This window comes from Sorghum bicolor, chromosome 7, assembly GCF_000003195.3.
Source record: "Sorghum bicolor cultivar BTx623 chromosome 7, Sorghum_bicolor_NCBIv3, whole genome shotgun sequence".
NCBI lineage: Eukaryota > Viridiplantae > Streptophyta > Magnoliopsida > Poales > Poaceae > Sorghum > Sorghum bicolor.
Genome location: NC_012876.2, coordinates 2,731,289 through 2,749,032, shown reverse-complemented (window position 1 = coordinate 2,749,032; position 17,744 = coordinate 2,731,289). Strand labels below are relative to the sequence as shown.

Here is a 17,744-nt window from a genome sequence, read left to right as displayed (position 1 = left end):
ACGCCAGAGGACAATAAATGAACCTCCACCTGCCACAATAAATTGGCTGCACAGTTGGACTCCACATGTGCTTCCACCGTGTGCAATTAGGCTTTAATTGCCAACGACTGGTACACGTCAGATACTGGAGCACGAATCAATAGGCAAGATCTAACGAACCAAGATAGGGTGGGTACCTGCCGCGGGTACTACTAAAACATTTACCGGTCGTCGACGTCGACGACGTGGGGCGGCTGCTGCGGCCCATATAGTACTGGTTGAAGAGGAACACGGCGGCAGCGGTGGCGACGGGCGACAGCAGACGGATGAGGGTAGCCTACGGTCGGCCAGGCGTGTAGCACGATGGCCTTGGTGTAGAGAGCCTCGTACATGAGGGAGAGCTCCATCTCAACAACCTTGCACATGCTGTCCCATCCCAGCTGGAAGATCTTCTCGTTGGCATCCTGCTTCGCCGAGCCTTTGACCACCGAGGAATCGGCCAAGGCACGACGGCAGACATGGAACAGATCCTGAGCAAGCCGCAGCGCTTCGTCGTCGTCAAGATCAAGCTTCTTGCTGCTGATTGTTGTGGATCCCGCGCCGGCGCCGGCGACCTCATCAGACGACGACGACGACCATGCATCATCCCTCCTCGTCGTCGTCCTCCATGATGTTGTTGGATTTCCACAGCGCGTACGACCTCTCGGCATACCTGACAGCGCCCACAAGCAGCATGATGGCTGACGCCGTGGCGAGCAGAGTCCAGCTGCGGCTGCGCAGGCGATATATGTACTTGTACTGGACATAGAAGAAGGCGCCCCAGATGTGGAACACCATCTCAGCGAGTTTGCGCAAGGACATGGTGTTGTCCTCGAGAGCGTAGGCGGTCATGGTGTCCGGGCCGCCCAGGTGCAGCAGTAGGAACGGCGCCCAGAACGCGATCACCACCTGCTCCTCCGCCGACGCGTCGGAGCCGCAGAGGGACAGGCTGCCGATGGCGCTCGCCGCGGCTATCTCGGCGACCTGGTACGCCGCCCAGAGGCCAAACCACAGGAGCACCGAACACCAGCCGGACGCCGAGCGCTGCCGTGTCCCAGAAAGAAGGCTCAGGAGGAGGTTCGCCGACAGGCTGAGGAGGACAGAGATCCGGAGCCCCCATTCGCTCCAGATCTGCGCCGGCACGTCCAAGAACGACATGCGATCGTCGTCGTCGTCGGCCGACGACCGTACCTCCGAGCTGCACGGCACGTACGTAATTGCAAATTACTAGTACTTCAGTAGTGGTCGACATCGAATATATAGCATATGCTAGGGCTAGCTATAGGCAGGCGGCCATGCATATATATGTAGGTCTTGACCAGGCCGGTAAGGTTCTAGTTCGTTCTTGGATTCACTCCGAAATGCTGGCGAAATTAAACAGATGCACATGTATATATACTAATATACCATACGTACTAGCTAGCTAGAAATTAAACTTGATCACTTGATCGAAGAGAACACAGGTGCTACTAGTCACGGTCTCACAGATATATAATATATAATGGAATTGATGAGAAAATTTACCGTACCCGCTAGCTGCTGCTGCTTCGCTGATCGATGAATCAGATCATCATGATGGTACTGGTACGGTGTTGACGCAATGCAATCACACAACGCAAAACCTTTGCTCACTGCCTTAGCTTGACATCTGAATTAAGCACAGCACACAGCCAACAGGGGGTAGTACTGCATTAGCTATATAGAGCTTATATCCTTATTATATCTACGTTTGTTTATTTTATTTAGTATATTATATACTATCCTACGTACGTAGGTATAGGTATGCAAAAGGCGCTGCCTTTTAGTAAATAAATAACCAGACATGGAGCGCATGTGCGTGGGTGGTTAGCCGGTTAGGTAATCCATTTAGAATCTCTTTTTTTTGTTTGAGGAATCCATTTAGAATCTCTTGAGAGCTCGTACTCCCTCTCTCACTACGCAGTGTTAGATTTGATGAGTATACATGACACTCACTCGGCCAGAGCTAGGATTTCAAACTTGGGTATTCCTACTTCTACAAAGTTGAATTCATAAGCTTAAAATATAGCCAATCATACTGCAAGTTAGCAACTTTAAATTAATATTTGCTTTCTAGAATATAAATTTCTAATTGAAATACCGGTTTTTTACATGTTTTGAGCTCAAATGTGCGAAAATACTATATATTATAGCATTATACATTTATATATATAAGTATATACATTTATTTACATAAAAGTGTACCAAAATAGTTGGGTATTCCTGGGAATACTAGGGAATACCCCTAGATCCGCCCATGCTCACTCACTAAACTCATGTAATTCAAGGTACCCGTTTTATTATACCCCCCTTTATAGTATCGCCAAAGGATAAAACGAAGACCTATACTACTCTAAGTGTTTCCCAACACTAATCACCAGATCATTCTTGCTTATCTTTTGAAAACTAAAACAAAATCTATCATTAGGGGCATGAAAACTATAGTTGCCTAATCAATCAATCAACATCATTGTGACCTTACTAAGTAATGCCGTTGTAAACACATATTAGTCATAATGATCATGTCGTTGTTAGTTGTCAAAACTAAATTAATCAGGAGATACTTTGATCTCTGTGTGCTTCCCATACATGGTGCACTAAGTATTGGTGATTTTATCACCATTTAGATAGTATATGGAGCATATCATGAAATGAAGAACTAGGCACATGAGACACGAAGTTCACTACAACACACCCCAAATATAGCGTCGCCCGATGGATCGTTATAAGCCGTTTCAGCGTTATACGGTCGGTCGTTATAAATTTATAACGACAGACATATCAGCCGTTAATAGTGACGACGCTATAAACTTTTAACGTCGGACCGTATGACGTTATGTAAAAGATATAACGACCGAGGTAACACCCTATATCGTATCGTATGTTTGTGGATTATATTGCTTCGCATCTCATATGTCATGCATGGGTCACTGGTATGAGATGATGTAGTTTGACTCAAGACAAAGCCAATACGTCACTCTTTCTAGGATGGAACAAGCATACAAATGTGGTTGTTAATTTTATAAAATGTATCTGGGGCGTATTTGTTTCGGTTTTCTTGAAGATTTTGAACCTCTCAAAAGCTAATTGCTCCCGGAAGCTATATATCGTTAAACTTCAAAATATACTAGCATGGTGGGTGTGCTACGCTGCGTTGGTTTGAGGATGGGAAACGAGTCGGCTTCATGGGTGAAGTTTTTTTTTTTCTTCTTTCGCAAAGACATGAATTGAGATAAAGCTGAAAAAAGTAGTTTATCCTAACTCTCTCCCCTATTTTTGTTTTCGTCCATACATAAAGTTGTTGTTGAAGTTGTTTTTGCCAAAAATAACTTTTTAAAACAACTCGGCTTTATCTAGAAAATTGCTCATAATTTTTTTCTCGAAAAAAACAACTACACTAGAGAAGTTGAGCCGTGTCAAACAAAGCTGGAATCTCGATTGGAAACTGACGGGAGCTCCACTAAAGAGGACCGCATGACGCAAATATATAATGTTCCATCGAATATGTAAAAGCAGCGCACTATTGAAGGCTTTCTAACCGTTAATTATCATTGCCGTCATCAATCATGTAACCAACTGGCTGGTTTTAGGGCTAGGCAGCCAGAGGTAGAGGTAGTGCGCATCACACTCTCGATTATTATTTAAAAAAAAGGGAAAAAGTCTATATTAATTCCTCTAAGTTTGGCCTATATGTCCAAATAACCTCCCAAACTAACATTTGGTTCAATTTACTCCCTCCAACTATTTAAATTGGCCCAACTAACACCTTAAAAAGATTTTTCTTTTTTGTTTCGCTATGTACAAATTAAATTTTAGTTTCAAATTTTATGAGGTAATAGAGGACATAATATTTTGTGTTAGAAAAATACATTATGAATTTTCATCATTATATTTTATAAGATATTGTATCCCTACTGTTAATTTATTTGTTAAATTCCTAAGCTATCAAAATTTTGGTAAAAAGTTAAGATATATTCTTTCTAGCATAACTTATGATGTTCTTTATTATATCATAAAAGGTGATATTAAAACTGAACTAATGCGTGAAAAAACTGAAATAACAAATCATGTTAAGAGGTAAATTAGACCAACTGAAATAGTTGGAGAAAGTAAATTGAACCAATTGTAAGTTTAAAGGGTAATTTAGACATATACCAATTTTGAGGGGAGTAATTTGAACTTTTTCTAAAAAAAAAACAGACAGTGAAGCAGTCGTTAACACTAATTATTACTCCTATACATGTCATAAGGTGCGGTCCCCTCCTCACACCGCCATTGTTTCGCAAAAATTTATGGTTACCAACAACATACGCACTACGTAGGAGGACATGCCCAAGCCCAATGCAACATGCATGGTCGATGGTGGCTGTCCATAGAGGAGACCGCAGCTTCACCTGACAAAAGGAGCAGTCACGCGATGGAGAACAAAAAAAGATAAAGGCTCTGTCCCATGCTTTTTCAAGTTTTGAGGGACCATAGTCAGAGAAAAGATGACGGAGAGTAGAACCAATGAGCTTGCGTTAGGGAGAGGAGTGGCTTCCAACCGTGTATGTTAACTTTTAACTGATATATACCAACAACCTTGTATGTCTGCGTTCTACCAACAAGCTATTATAACGCGTGGACAGTAAAAAAGCAGGAGAGAGTAGTCATTAGCGAAGACTAAATAGCTGATCTATTTCATACAGTACAATAATTTGTAAAAGTAATATGTAAGTCTAATAATACATAAAAAATAAAAATATATAAAATAGTGTTTGCTTTTGTCTTTCACCTCTACCTCACATAGCTATCTAGCTAACACCATTATCACATAGCTATCTAGCTAACACCATTGCAGACACCCTAACCAACTAATCATAGTGGGAATCTTCTCTAAACGGATAATGGGTCTGGGTCCGTTCGATTTGCATGCATGCAGTATGCATGAACCGTGACCATATAGTATTGATGAACATATAGTATGGTATGCTTTAGTACAAAGTTTTTGCTATGAAAGTTTTGTCTTTTTCTTTTTTTTTATTTGGCTGAATCTTTAAAAATCTTAGTAAATGACAAAAAAATCATAAAACAGAAAATCTAACTTTTTTCTATTTTTTATTTGGCTGAAGGTTGCCCAAATCCTGCTGCTTTAACAACATATATGTGCTTTATTGTCATCTTGTACAAACAAAGTCTGGATTCCCGTTTCAACGCATCAATATAGTGTCACATTCCTTATGAGCATCTTAGAATCTTTAGCATCCCCACCACCACCAGTATCCACCTCTTCATCATCCTCTTGTATGGGTATCTGAGATACTTGGGCTTCCTCATGTTTATATTGTGGTGGTAAAGGCTCGGGCACCTCAGATTCATCATCTTCTACAAAGGCCTTGTTTAGTTCCAAAATATTTTACAAAATCGACACTGTAGCTCTTTCGTTTGTATTTGACAAATATTGTCCAATCATGGACTAACTAGGCTCAAAAGATTCGTCTCGCCAATTTCGACCAAACTGTGCAATTAGTTTTTATTTTTGTCTATATTTAATACTTCATGCATGTGTCTAAAGATTCGATGTGACGGGAAATCTGAAAAATTTTGCAAAATTTCTTGGGAAGTAAACAAGGCCAAATAAGGACATGGGCATCCCATATACCGGTGATTGTGGTGGGTACGGGTACCACGGGCACGGGTATGGGTAAGGGCAAATTAGAATGCGGGTATGATACACGTACGGATATGGTCACGGCGGCGCTCTCGAAGACGATGGCCGACGCTGCGAACAGAAGCCTGCTGGCTGCTGTTGTCGCCGCGGTATCTGCAGGCGCTCGTCGCGGCGATCTCGGCCAACTGGTGTCCAAGGGGATGGCCCTCGATCAGCGCCCACTGGAGGATCCACACAGGCTGCCGGACGCCAAGCGCCGCCGTGTCTGGGGGCTTGTTGGGATCTCTGTCCTCGTGAGTTTAGTTAGCGGTGTACACGCCCTCTCCTGGGTCTCCTGCTGTCCGTGACACGGCGGCGCTCGGCGTCGGCCGTGGGCGCTGGGGGCCATCATGTACCAGTTCGCCGAGATATATAGCCGCGACGAACGCCCTCGGTAACCTCCTATCCCCTCTCCGGCGCCGACGCGCACGGGGAGGAGGAGCAGGAGCAGCAGCTGACCGCGTTCAAAAGGCGGCGGCGGCGGCGGCGGCAAGTGATGCCGATGCTGAACCTCATGATCTTCAACGTGTGGGTGGACAAGCTGCTGCTGTACGCGGCCGTGCTGAGGTGCAGCAGGGAGTCCCATGCCAAGCAGCTCCCTCAGCCGTGGTGGTGAGCTCACCCAATATGAGATGCCCAAGCCTGAGATCCCGCATCTGCACGAGAGGCCCAAGCCCCCACCCCTGCCCGAGCCCCAAGAAGCTGACGATGAAGTGGATCCTGAGGGACGCCGGTAAGGTATGTTACTCTGTATTGATGCGTTCAAACAATATGCTATCTAAGCGTTTACATTCTTTATGAGTGAGCGAAATTGGTAAACCAAATGTACACGTACTGAACATGTTAGCATTTTGGTTGGGGGTGATAAAATTTAACATGCATGGTAGCATTTTCGTTTTATTGACAATTAGTGTCCAATTATAGACTAATTGGGCTTAAAAGATTCGTCTCGTAAATTATTCTCTAGCTGTTGTTTTAGTTTTGCAAATAGTATATATTTTGTACTTCATGCGTGTGTTCAAACATTAGATATGATGGGTGATAAAAAAATCACCTGAAACCAAACAGGGGAATCGGCTCAGCTTATATGCCTCGATACAACACGTGCCACCACGCCCACACATTTCAACCTATATACTAGAATTTTTGATTGCACGCATTGTGCTCCCTACCAGCCAGACCGTCGAAGCATTCTCTAAGACATTGGCGTCATAAGCTATTTTATAGGGTGTTTGAAACTGCTTTACAAATTTCATTGTGAAATAGCTCTATAAAAAATAGGAGTTTATGGAGCACTTCTTTATGTGCTCTTACAACTCTACCTTTTTTCTCGAACAAAGATATGGAGCTAAAACCGTTTCGCTAAAAAACACAGAGTGGAGCAGTCTCAAACACCCCCATGTGATTCGTTTTCCAACGTTGAAGGAAACTTGTAAAGTTTTGGTAATCCTAAATCGGCTATCTTCAATCTTGTTGATTGGAGGCTCATATATTATGGAGTGGCACAAATCTCGGTGAGCTCGTTCTACACTTGAAGTACTTCTATCTGCTCAGCTCGCTTCAAGATTTTTTCTAGCGGAGCATCAAATTTTAGAAGGGTTTTGTCAGTCTGACCCTTTGCGCTTTCCGGTTTGTTAGAACCCTTTGGATCAACTAGATTTAGATCTGTGGGTTAGTTCTTTTCTAATTGTGATAAACATGTAAACCTGGATCTAGCCGAGACAGAAAGAGAGGGAGAGGGAGAGAGGGGGGCAGAGGGGTAGACCGTCATGGTTGGTGAAGGAGGAGGCCATGTCGATGGTGGTGAGGTTGGTTGATGGAGAGCTCGGTGGCGATGGCGAAGTGGACGTCCTCTCGGTGATGGTGAAGATGGTGGCGGCACCGGTCCGATGGTGGTAGTGTCCGGCTATGGTCGACGAATAGATTGAGGGCAGCACGGTAGTGGTGACATCCCTACGGCATGGATCAGTTCAATGATGAGTCCGATGATGCTCTTATCTTGAGCTTGATTGCAATTGATGAGGAAGAGGAGAGAAAGGAAGAAGAGGCAACGTGGATCAGTCCATGGACGTGAGGTGGTTTACAAAGACATACATGGTGGCAAATTGAGACTTGTTGCCAACTATTTTGTAGATGTACCGGTGTACAATGACAAATTTTTCAAAAGAAGGTTTCAGATGTCAAGAAATATGTTTTTGCGGATTATTGAAGGTGTCGAAGCTAAGGATGGCAGTGGGACGGTTTTGGGTCGGATATCCGCGGGTTTTGGTTCTCGTAGGTTTGGTTTTGGGGATGATTTTTCACCCACGATTTTCGGTTTCGAGGCCCGAAATCTATCGGGTTTGGTTTCAGGTTTGGTTTTCCACCCGTGGGTATCCAACGGATATCCGAAATAAACCATTAGAATTAAATTTCATATTTTATAATATGTTAATAAGAACTTGTTTACTTAGATTATGAAATTTATTCTAAGTTAACTCATTAAAATATTTATTTTTTATTGCCTCTTGTTTATACATGTAAATATGTGTATAAATATCATGTATATGTTTATAGAAAATCTGTATTGCTATTGCTATGTTGTCATAGAAAGCGGGTTTCGGGTGTCTATTCGGGTTTCGGGTATCCGCAAGTTTGGTTTTGGGGACGGATTATCACTCGAATCGGTGTTTGATGTGGTTTTGGGTTTTGATTTCGGTTTTTGAGTTCTATACAGAGACTTCACCCGATTCGAATCCACTCCGTTGCCATCCTTAGTCGAAACTCACGATGACTATTTCATGCAAAGGCTAGATGTTGTAGGTCTACTTGGTGCCACTGCATTGCAGAAGGTGGTGGGTGCAATCCGTATACTTGCATATGATGTACCAGCTGATTCAATGGATGAGGTAGCAGGCAGAAAGCACAATGATTGAGGCCTTCAAGCATTTCGTTACAGCTGTAGTAGATGTCTTTAGAGATCAGTACTTGAGACCTCCAAATGTTGATGACACAATGAAGCTTTTTGCCTCAAATATAAGGAGATGATGGGCAAACATGTTGGGTTGCATAGATTGTATGTATCCTTGAAGTCGTGGCTTCTCAAGATTTGTGGATTTGGCACTCCTTTTTTGGACAACCGGGCTCAATCAACGACATCAATGTATTGCAACGATCACCGGTCTTCCAAAGGTTAAAATCTGGAACTTCTCCTCCTGTTGAGTACTTTGTGAATGGCGACAAATACACTATGGGGTACTACCTAGCTGATGACATTTATCCTTCATGGGCTACTTTTATGAAGAGTTTTCAAAACCCGCAAGGCAACAAAAAATTTCACTTCACACAAGCACAAGAATCTGTGAGGAAGGGTGTAGAGAGAGCATTTGGTGTTCTTCACTCTAGGTTTGCCATGGTGAGAGGACCTTGTAGGATATCGGGCAAGGAAACCACCGCTGCTATTATTTTGCACAACATGATCATAGAAGATGAGAAGGAGGCTGAGGAAGAGGATTTTGACTATGATCAAGATGGCGATGAGGTGTTGAGGCCGGAGGATTATCATCGCACCCACTTGTTTTGAGTGAGTTCTTGTGTATACATAATGAGATTCAAGACCGGACAATTTATAAGCAACTTCGTGATGATTTGATGAAACATCTGTGGGTACGTCATGGTGCATCCTAGTGAGATTTAGATTTGTTTGATTATACTGTTGTATGTGAATTTGTTTGATTATCTATGGTTGACCAAAGATGTCATCGTAATTTATTTGAACTTTGTAATATGCTACTTTGATTAATTATGTTTGAACTACGAGTTTTATTTGCGATTCAAATACTTTTGGTTAAATTTTAGAGGAGAAATGAAGATCATCGAGGGGCAATATATAAAATAGGTAGTCTATTTTAGGTAGTACTACTGGAGACGAGAGAAAAAAATAAGTGACTATTTAAACAGAGAAATAAGCTCTTTGCCCAAGACATTTAGAAGATGAAATGATAAAAAACAAAAACCACTGCACCTCGCAATTAGTTATCACTAACGCTATCCATATTCACCAAACTAAACCAGCTACTCTTGTTATCATCACACCCACCCCCTAAAATACTCTTAGATAAACCTCCGCTTCACTTCGTTTGATACTTTGGGGTTGTTTGAAAGAGTTCTAGCTTCAATTTTTTTCCCAAAGAGAATCATTCACTACTACGTAAAATCTTTTCCAAGACGGACATTTTGGATTAACTGAGGCGGGCAACGAAAACGCCTCGAATGAAAGGTCACTGTAAATGAGGTATTTTCTGAGGCATTTTGCTGCCCGCCACGGTTAATTTGACAAAAAATATAAAAAAAATCCATGGACAGGCTCGGCGAGCCCATCCACGGGCCCGCCGAGCCCATCCATGATTCATCGCTCGCAGGTGCCTGCAACTAGCCGCCGAATCCACCGTGGATGACGCCACTGGATCTGCGCCCCTCATCTCCTCCCCACCGGACACCATCAGCGCCCTCCTCCCCATCTCACTGGATGCGCCGCCGGAGGGGTCCTGCCCACTGGATCCTGGCCGAACACGCCGCTAGGGCGCTCGAGGGCCATGGGGAGGGCGCCGTGCTCGAGCTCGCTAGGCTGTCGTGCCGCCGAGCCACCAGGTCGTCGCGTCGCGTCGTGTCGCAGCCGAGCCGCCGCGTCATCGTGCCGTGTCGTGTCGCAGTTGGACCGCCGCGTCGCCAGGCCACCAGCTCGCCGCGCCCACTGTTGTTGAGAGAGAGGGAGGCCCCGACGAGAGGGGAGAGGGGATGATTGCTCTTCTGCGAAGGGGCTGCCGGTGGGAGGGGAGGGGGTGCTTGGGTGGGAGAGACTCGGGTGGGGAGGGCAGGGATAGGGGAGTGGGTGCTCGGGGTGCTACGAATGGGAGAGGCACGACTCTGGGTCCTGAGGAGAGGAAGAGGATGTGAAATGAGTGACTGCAACCCTAAATTCATATATTTATATTGTAGATGGTTACCGGGCCTCGCATGGGCCAGTTGGGGCTCATTCTTTTTCGAGACGGGCCTTATAAAAGACGCATCGGTTAATATATTAACGGAGACGGTTGTGTTAGAAAAATCGCCTCGGTTAATAGACATTAACCAAGGCGGTTCTGTTATGTTGCCCGTCTCGGTTAATAGATTTTACGAGACGGTTATTTTTAACCGCTCCGGTTAATGAAAAATGACCGCCTCGGTTAATCCAGGCATTAACCGAAGCGGTTGAAAATGCTGCCCGCCTCGAAGGATGTTTTCAAAAGGTCGCGGTAAATATTTTTTTTGTAGTAGTGATTTCCAACCAGACAAATACTCGGAATAACAACTAATTTCGGTAGAGATTAGAAAAAAAAAATCACTTCTCCATTTACTCTACGAACTCGAAGCTTTAAAAAACCTGCTAACATACCCAATTCTCATCGGCAATGAAATCACTCCATCCGTCCGACAAGGAGGAGGAGAGCAAGCCGAGGTCTCCGTGTCCTTGCCAGCTCCGTCGTGGCCTTGGCTCCATCCGACGTGGCGCCACACCCAGACACTTGGCTGGCCCAGTAGCCAGCCAGTCGAGACATCGCACCCGCGGGGGACCCAACCCAACCCAACCTGGCTCGACCGAGCGAGCCAATCGGTCGCATTGACGCAACGCCTGGACGCCTCCGCCCTCCGCCTGTCCGTCTCCCTCTCCCACTCTCCCTCCATTTCCTGCCCTGTGCGGCCTGTGCCCGCGGCCACCCCCGCACGGCGCACGCATCCACCACCACCATTTCCATTCCACCACCGCCTCCGATCCGGCCGGGACCCCCACGCCCCAGCCAGCCCCCAGGCGCCCGCCGAGGCTAGATCCGGCCCACGCGCCTCCCTCCCGTCCCGCTTCCCCCAATCCCGCCTAACCGCCGCCGTCGTCGGAGCGTGGGGGTGGGGGCGCCGAGAGGGCGGGAGGGGGCACCGCGGCCGCTTCCGCTCCCGCTCCCGAGAGGGGGGAGGTGGCAGCAGGCAAATGGCGCGGCGGGTGCGGCCGTCGCACCTGATTCTAGCGCTGGCGGCGGCCTACCTCCTCCTCATCTCCCTCAAGTTCCGCCGCGTGCTGGACCTGGCCGCCGCCGACCTCGCCGCGGGCGACCCCGCCGCCGCCGCCGCCTCCGCCTTCTCCTCGCCGTCCTCCTCCGACCACCTACCCTCCCCCACCTTCGTCTCCTCCTCCGACGACGACGCCACCTCCCCGTTCCCGGTCCGCCCCTTCTGGCACCGCTACGACCGCGTGTCCCTGCCCGACCTCGCGTCACGCAACCGCTCCGCGCTCGACCGCATGGCCGACGACGCCTGGGCGCTCGGCCTCACGGCTTGGGAGGACGCGGCCGCCTTCGCGGGGGACCCCTGGGCGCTGCTGGCCGCCGCCACCTCCCGCGCCTCCGACTCCGCCAAGTGCCCCTCCGCTGTCTCGCAGCGCGCGCGGGGCCGGGTCGTCTTCCTCCCCTGCGGCCTCGCGGCGGGCTCCTCCGTCACCGTCGTCGGCACCCCGCGCGCCGCGCACAGGGAGTACGTGCCGCAGCTCGCGAGGATGAGGCAGGGGGACGGCACCGTCATGGTGTCCCAGTTCGTGGTCGAGCTCCAGGGCCTGCGCGCCGTCGATGGCGAGGACCCGCCCAGGATACTCCACCTCAACCCCAGGCTCAGGGGGGATTGGAGCCAGCACCCTATCCTCGAGCACAACACCTGCTACAGGATGCAGTGGGGCGCCGCGCAGCGCTGTGATGGCACACCACCCGGCGACAACGACGACAAAGGTCCTCGGTCTCTTGTTGCTTCATTCTTAGTATTACTTATTCTTCTTCGGCAATTCTATTATATGTTTTAGTAAGAGTAACTTGGAGTCAATACCAGCAGCCCATTTTAGGATGATTTGATAGGCACACCTAGTGCCATGTTTCTGTTTGAAATACCACTAGATGGTTTGCAATGACTTCTGTTCAACTAAAGCAACAGCTTCTTACTGACAGAATTGGTAGTACTCACTGGGAATTCGAAGTCACAGTTTTGTTACAATTGCCCCTTTCCCTGAAATTAGCTCCTACTGAGATAACATTTATGGGCTGTGGCTACTACGGATGGTCTCAATGCATAGCAGTAGATAGCAAACTATCAACAATTCTCTGCACGTTCACATCTTTGCAATTTTTACCTCATGTTCCTGTTACATAATTGTTAGATAACTGTCTTCTGTTATAACTGTTACAGTTGTTACATAATTGTTAGACCGAATGGCCACCAACTTCAAATTGTCATAGCCTTTATCACTTATAACATTCCCTTCCTCTGTCCAGAAAAAAAAAACACAAAAAGTGCTCCCTCTGTTGTTTATTTTGTGACACTAGCATATTTGGCTGAAACCTACAATTTCATTTTCCGCCCCCAACAGTTGATGGATTCCCCAAATGTGAGAAATGGATACGCAATGACATTGTTGACACCAAGGAGTCGAAGACAACTTCATGGTTGAAGAGATTCATAGGGCGTGCAAAGAAACCTGCAATAACATGGCCATTCCCCTTTGTAGAGGAGAGGCTATTTGTTTTGACTATACAAGCTGGAGTTGAAGGTTTCCACATTTACGTTGGTGGTCGACATGTGACATCTTTTCCTTATCGACCAGTATGTTCTTAAGACATGTTTATCCGCTGTTCCTTTTAAAATTTATTTTTGTTATGATATCTAGAGTAGACACTTAGGGGCACCAGGTGATTATTTTCAGGGGTTCACTCTTGAAGATGCAACGGGATTATTTGTTAAGGGTGATGTAGATGTACATTCAGTTTACGCCACTGCTCTTCCTATGTCCCATCCTAGTTTTTCTCTTCGACAAGTCCTTGAGATGTCAGAAAAGTGGAGGTCTCGGCCACTACCAAAAGGTCCTGTTTCCCTTTTCATTGGAATATTGTCTGCATCAAATCACTTCGCTGAGCGCATGGCTGTGAGAAAAACATGGATGCAGACTCCAGAAATTAAGTCTTCTGAAGCAGTGGCTCGATTCTTTGTTGCCCTGGTAAGCAAATTAGCCATCCAAATAGATAGTATTTGTATGTAAACATTTTAGTCCTGGCATGCTAACACAAATTCAAGTTGTCGATATTTATGCTTAAGTATACACCTAAATACCGTTAACGATTAGTCATGCCTTATGAAGGTGCGGTAGCCCTGTTATTTCTGGATGTGATTTGTGCTAGATCAAAATGCATCCTCAGGTCTATGCAGTATAACTTGCAATCTGTATTTAATTCTATGCCTAGTAAAATGCACATGGCATGTAGCGTTGAAAGTACATATTATCAATTGTATGACTGCAACAGCTTGGTGTGAGAATTGAGAAATTGCATAAATGTTGAGGACTCAGGACTGTCTCTGCCACCCACCCACTTTTAATCACCATGCTTCAAATGCAATCATCTTAAAACTTAAATTTTGTGGTATAGCTACTTGTCTACTCGCCAGTTTTCCATCCTTACTGCCTCACCATTTATTGTACTTTGTGAAATATCAAACTGACTATCATCATCTGGTGTCAAATTCTCAGTTTTTTAATGAAAATTTGTGTACTCCAAGCCAATGGTTGGAAATATTACTGGCTTACCTTTTGCTTAGAGAAAATATAAATGTGCTTTAGGGAATAATAAATGCTATTTGCTTCTTCATGATAAAATTGTGTTTGCAGAATTCAAGGAAAGAGGTCAATGTAATGCTGAAGAAAGAAGCAGAATACTTTGGAGACATTGTCATTTTGCCATTTATAGATCGCTATGAGCTGGTTGTTCTTAAGACAATTGCTATCTGTGAGTATGGGGTAAGACACTTTGTGCCATTATCATGCTAAGTTGCTGTTTCACTTCTTGCATTTGTATTGTTTGTCAATGTTAACTAAAGCGAACTTGCAATGGCTTATAAACTGTTTCTATCTATGCTCAATAATTGTTACTGTTTTGACAAGTTACTTGTAGGAGAAGTTAAGCCCTCGAAGGCTCTAACATAGGCTAATGGACTATGCAAATCATGAAAGTCACTAGAACTTTTAGTTGCCATCCAAAACCTGTCAGTCAATAATAAGCACCCTGTATCAACTAATCACAAACATGATGTCTGTTGCTCTTTATGACCTTACAGGTCCAGAACTTGACTGCTGCAAACATCATGAAATGCGACGATGATACATTTGTGAGAGTAGATATGGTTCTGAGACACATCAAGTTGAATAATAATGGTGACAAACCATTATATATGGGGAACCTTAACCTCTTGCATAGACCACTGAGAACTGGAAAATGGGCAGTTACAGGCGAGGTAATCTCCTCATTTCACTGCAGGAGTTTCCAACATTGGCAACATATGCCCCTCATTTCCTACTAAAGTTCATCTGTGTAGATTGTGGCCCATCTTTTGTCACCATCACATACCTTGTTTTCTTCATTTTCTGTCCTGACTCCTATCAATAAATTACCACAGGAGTGGCCTGAGGATATCTACCCACCATATGCAAATGGACCAGGCTATGTGATTTCCGGTGACATAGCAAAATTCATCGTGTCACAGCATGCCAATCAGAGTTTAAGAGTGAGTTTGTGCTGGTTCCTTCTCCAGATTACTTTTCACCTAAACTTGAATTGCTGATGTACAAATCGGTCTGTCTTGCAGCTGTTTAAGATGGAAGATGTAAGTATGGGTCTATGGGTTGAGAAATTCAATGCAACAAAGCCTGTCCAATATTCCCACAGCTGGAACTTCTGCCAGTATGGTTGCGTGTTCAACTACTACACAGCCCACTATCAGTCACCTAGGCAGATGCTGTGCTTGTGGGATAAGTTGATCCGTGGTCAGCCATCCTGCTGTAACTACAGATAGCTAAGCGAAGCGAAGGATTGCTGGACTTTGTCCTCTCTTCATCATACCCCAGCCATGTTTAGTTTGGTTGGCTGGTATTCTCCTTTTTGATCCGATCACCGGATCGACATCGATAGTGTAGGTGTTGTTGCTCCTCCATTGCTGGCTCAATATGAGCTAAATGAATGGGTGTGCGTTAGAAAGATTTAGGAAGCTCCAACCAGTTGGTTAGTGTTTTTACACGATCTTTATTGGTCCAACTGTGGCGTTGGCGTCCTTGTTCTTGTAATTGATCCAATTTTGATGTAGTAGGCCAGATTAGAATGTCCAGATCAGATGTACGTCTTCGTTCTTCTCTTATACAAGTTATAACTAGACAAAATGTTTCCTGCTCTTTGCAGTCTCCTGATTGCTTTATTTCAGCCACTTTGTCTTGACTTTAGTTTAAAAATCTTATGGCAGGATCGGGAAACAAAATTTTCGTTGTAATCAGCTAAGCATACATATTCTTTTGATGGAAAATTTCCAGGAATGTCACATGAAACAGTTTGTTTCTTACAGGATCTTGGGGGAAAAAAAAGGAAATAATGCTTCGCATACTACTAGTCATCTAAAAAAGATGTAATTCTGGGTTTTGATTGAGTCAAACTTTCTTGACTTTAGCTAAATTTACAGTGAATATTATTACAATTTATGGCTCTAAATTCATAAACTATAAAAGTGTATCACGTCTTGAATCTAATTATAATTAATATTTGGTACAATAAGTAATATTGCTTTTTGATATATTTGGTTAAAGTAGAGATAGATTGAATTGGTAGAAAGCTAGAATTGCGTCCTTGTATTTTTTTTATTACCTCAACCTTCAAATACAAGTTGTTGTATCTGAATTCACACCCTAACTTACACACAGGGATGAAAATGGTACGGATATTTTCCGAACGTATTCGAGACCGAATTCGTTTAAAGGGGTTCATATCTGTCCGTATCCGAGTCTGAATATTCAACATCCGATACCGTATCCGAATACTTAAATCGTATATTTATGATGTCGACATATAATCCTATCTTATCCGACACATGGTTGACATTATCCGTATTCGAATCCGAATCCGACCAGAAATATAAAAACAAATATGATATCCATCCGTATCCGATCCGTTTTCATCCCTAAGTCACACCACACACGCACACACTAGACTATCATTTTTGAAACATTGAAATGACCTTGTTTAGTTCCCAAAAATTTTGCAAAATTTTTGCAATTTCCCATCACATCGAATCTTTAGACGTATGCATGGAGTATTAAATATAGATAAAATAAAAACTAATTGCACAGTTTGGTCGGAATTGACGAGACGAATCTTTTGAGCCTAATTAGTCCATAATTGGACAATATTTGTCAAATACAAAAGAAAATGTTACTATTCCTATTTTGCAATTTTTTTTGAAACTAAACAAGGCCCAGTTCCGAGACTATCATTTTTGAAACATTGAAATGACACTCTCAAAATAGAAGTCATTATACAGGCATCTCGTAACTTCGGACGGAGAGAGTATTTACAAAGACACCGACAGTTATGCAATTGGAATTTGCCATTTGTTGGAGTTTACCAAGTTCCTAAATGTTTTGCCAAAGAAAAAATAAGTTCATCTCCAAGTGTTTGGCATTTTTGACTTAGCATTTCCCAAAATAGCGGACCCAACTATTTTTGTCCGGAAATCTTTCATCTTCGCGGGAAATTCTCTCGCGCGTCGTGCGGGCGCTTTCTTTTTCGCGCGCAATTCCTTCACCCGTCACGCGCAATTCCTTCGCCTGTCGCCGCCAATTCTCTCGCGCGTCGCACGGCCGTGTTCATCCCGCAAGTCCATGTCGCCGCTTGGTCCAGGTCATCGAGATCCGATCGAGACAACAATCCTAGGGTGCACCGCGGCATCCAGGTCCCAAGGCTTCCTAGCCTCGCGTCGCTGCAACAAAACGAGGTGGCGATGGATCTCCTAGCTAGCGTAGCGTCGCGTGAAGGAAGGAGAGGAGGCGGCGATGGATCTCCTAGCCTCGCGTCGCTGCAAGAAAAGGAGGCGGCGATGGATCTCCTTCATCCCCGCGCGAAGAAAGGAGGCAACGCGCGGGGGAAAGAAAAGAGTCGTG

The 17,744-nt window shown here is 44.9% G+C and overlaps 1 protein-coding gene across 1 annotated transcript; it reads left to right on the top strand.

The window, feature by feature from the left end:
- LOC8074083 (hydroxyproline O-galactosyltransferase GALT2) lies at nucleotides 11,398-16,017 on the top strand. The gene is made up of 7 exons (XM_021465786.1): nucleotides 11,398-12,513; nucleotides 13,146-13,378; nucleotides 13,479-13,769; nucleotides 14,436-14,564; nucleotides 14,882-15,058; nucleotides 15,221-15,328; nucleotides 15,410-16,017. The coding sequence occupies exons 1-7, from the start codon at nucleotides 11,727-11,729 to the stop codon at nucleotides 15,614-15,616; spliced, it is 1,932 nt and encodes a 643-aa protein (XP_021321461.1). The 5' UTR covers nucleotides 11,398-11,726; the 3' UTR covers nucleotides 15,617-16,017.

Bases quoted from the DNA above. Each gene is read 5' to 3' on its own strand.
- LOC8074083 (XM_021465786.1), top strand. From the start codon at position 11,727: ATGGCGCGGCGGGTGCGGCCGTCGCACCTGATTCTAGCGCTGGCGGCG. The intron at 13,770-14,435 runs GTAAGCAAATTA...TTGTGTTTGCAG, and splicing joins CTCGATTCTTTGTTGCCCTG to AATTCAAGGAAAGAGGTCAA. The intron at 15,059-15,220 runs GTAATCTCCTCA...AAATTACCACAG, and splicing joins AATGGGCAGTTACAGGCGAG to GAGTGGCCTGAGGATATCTA.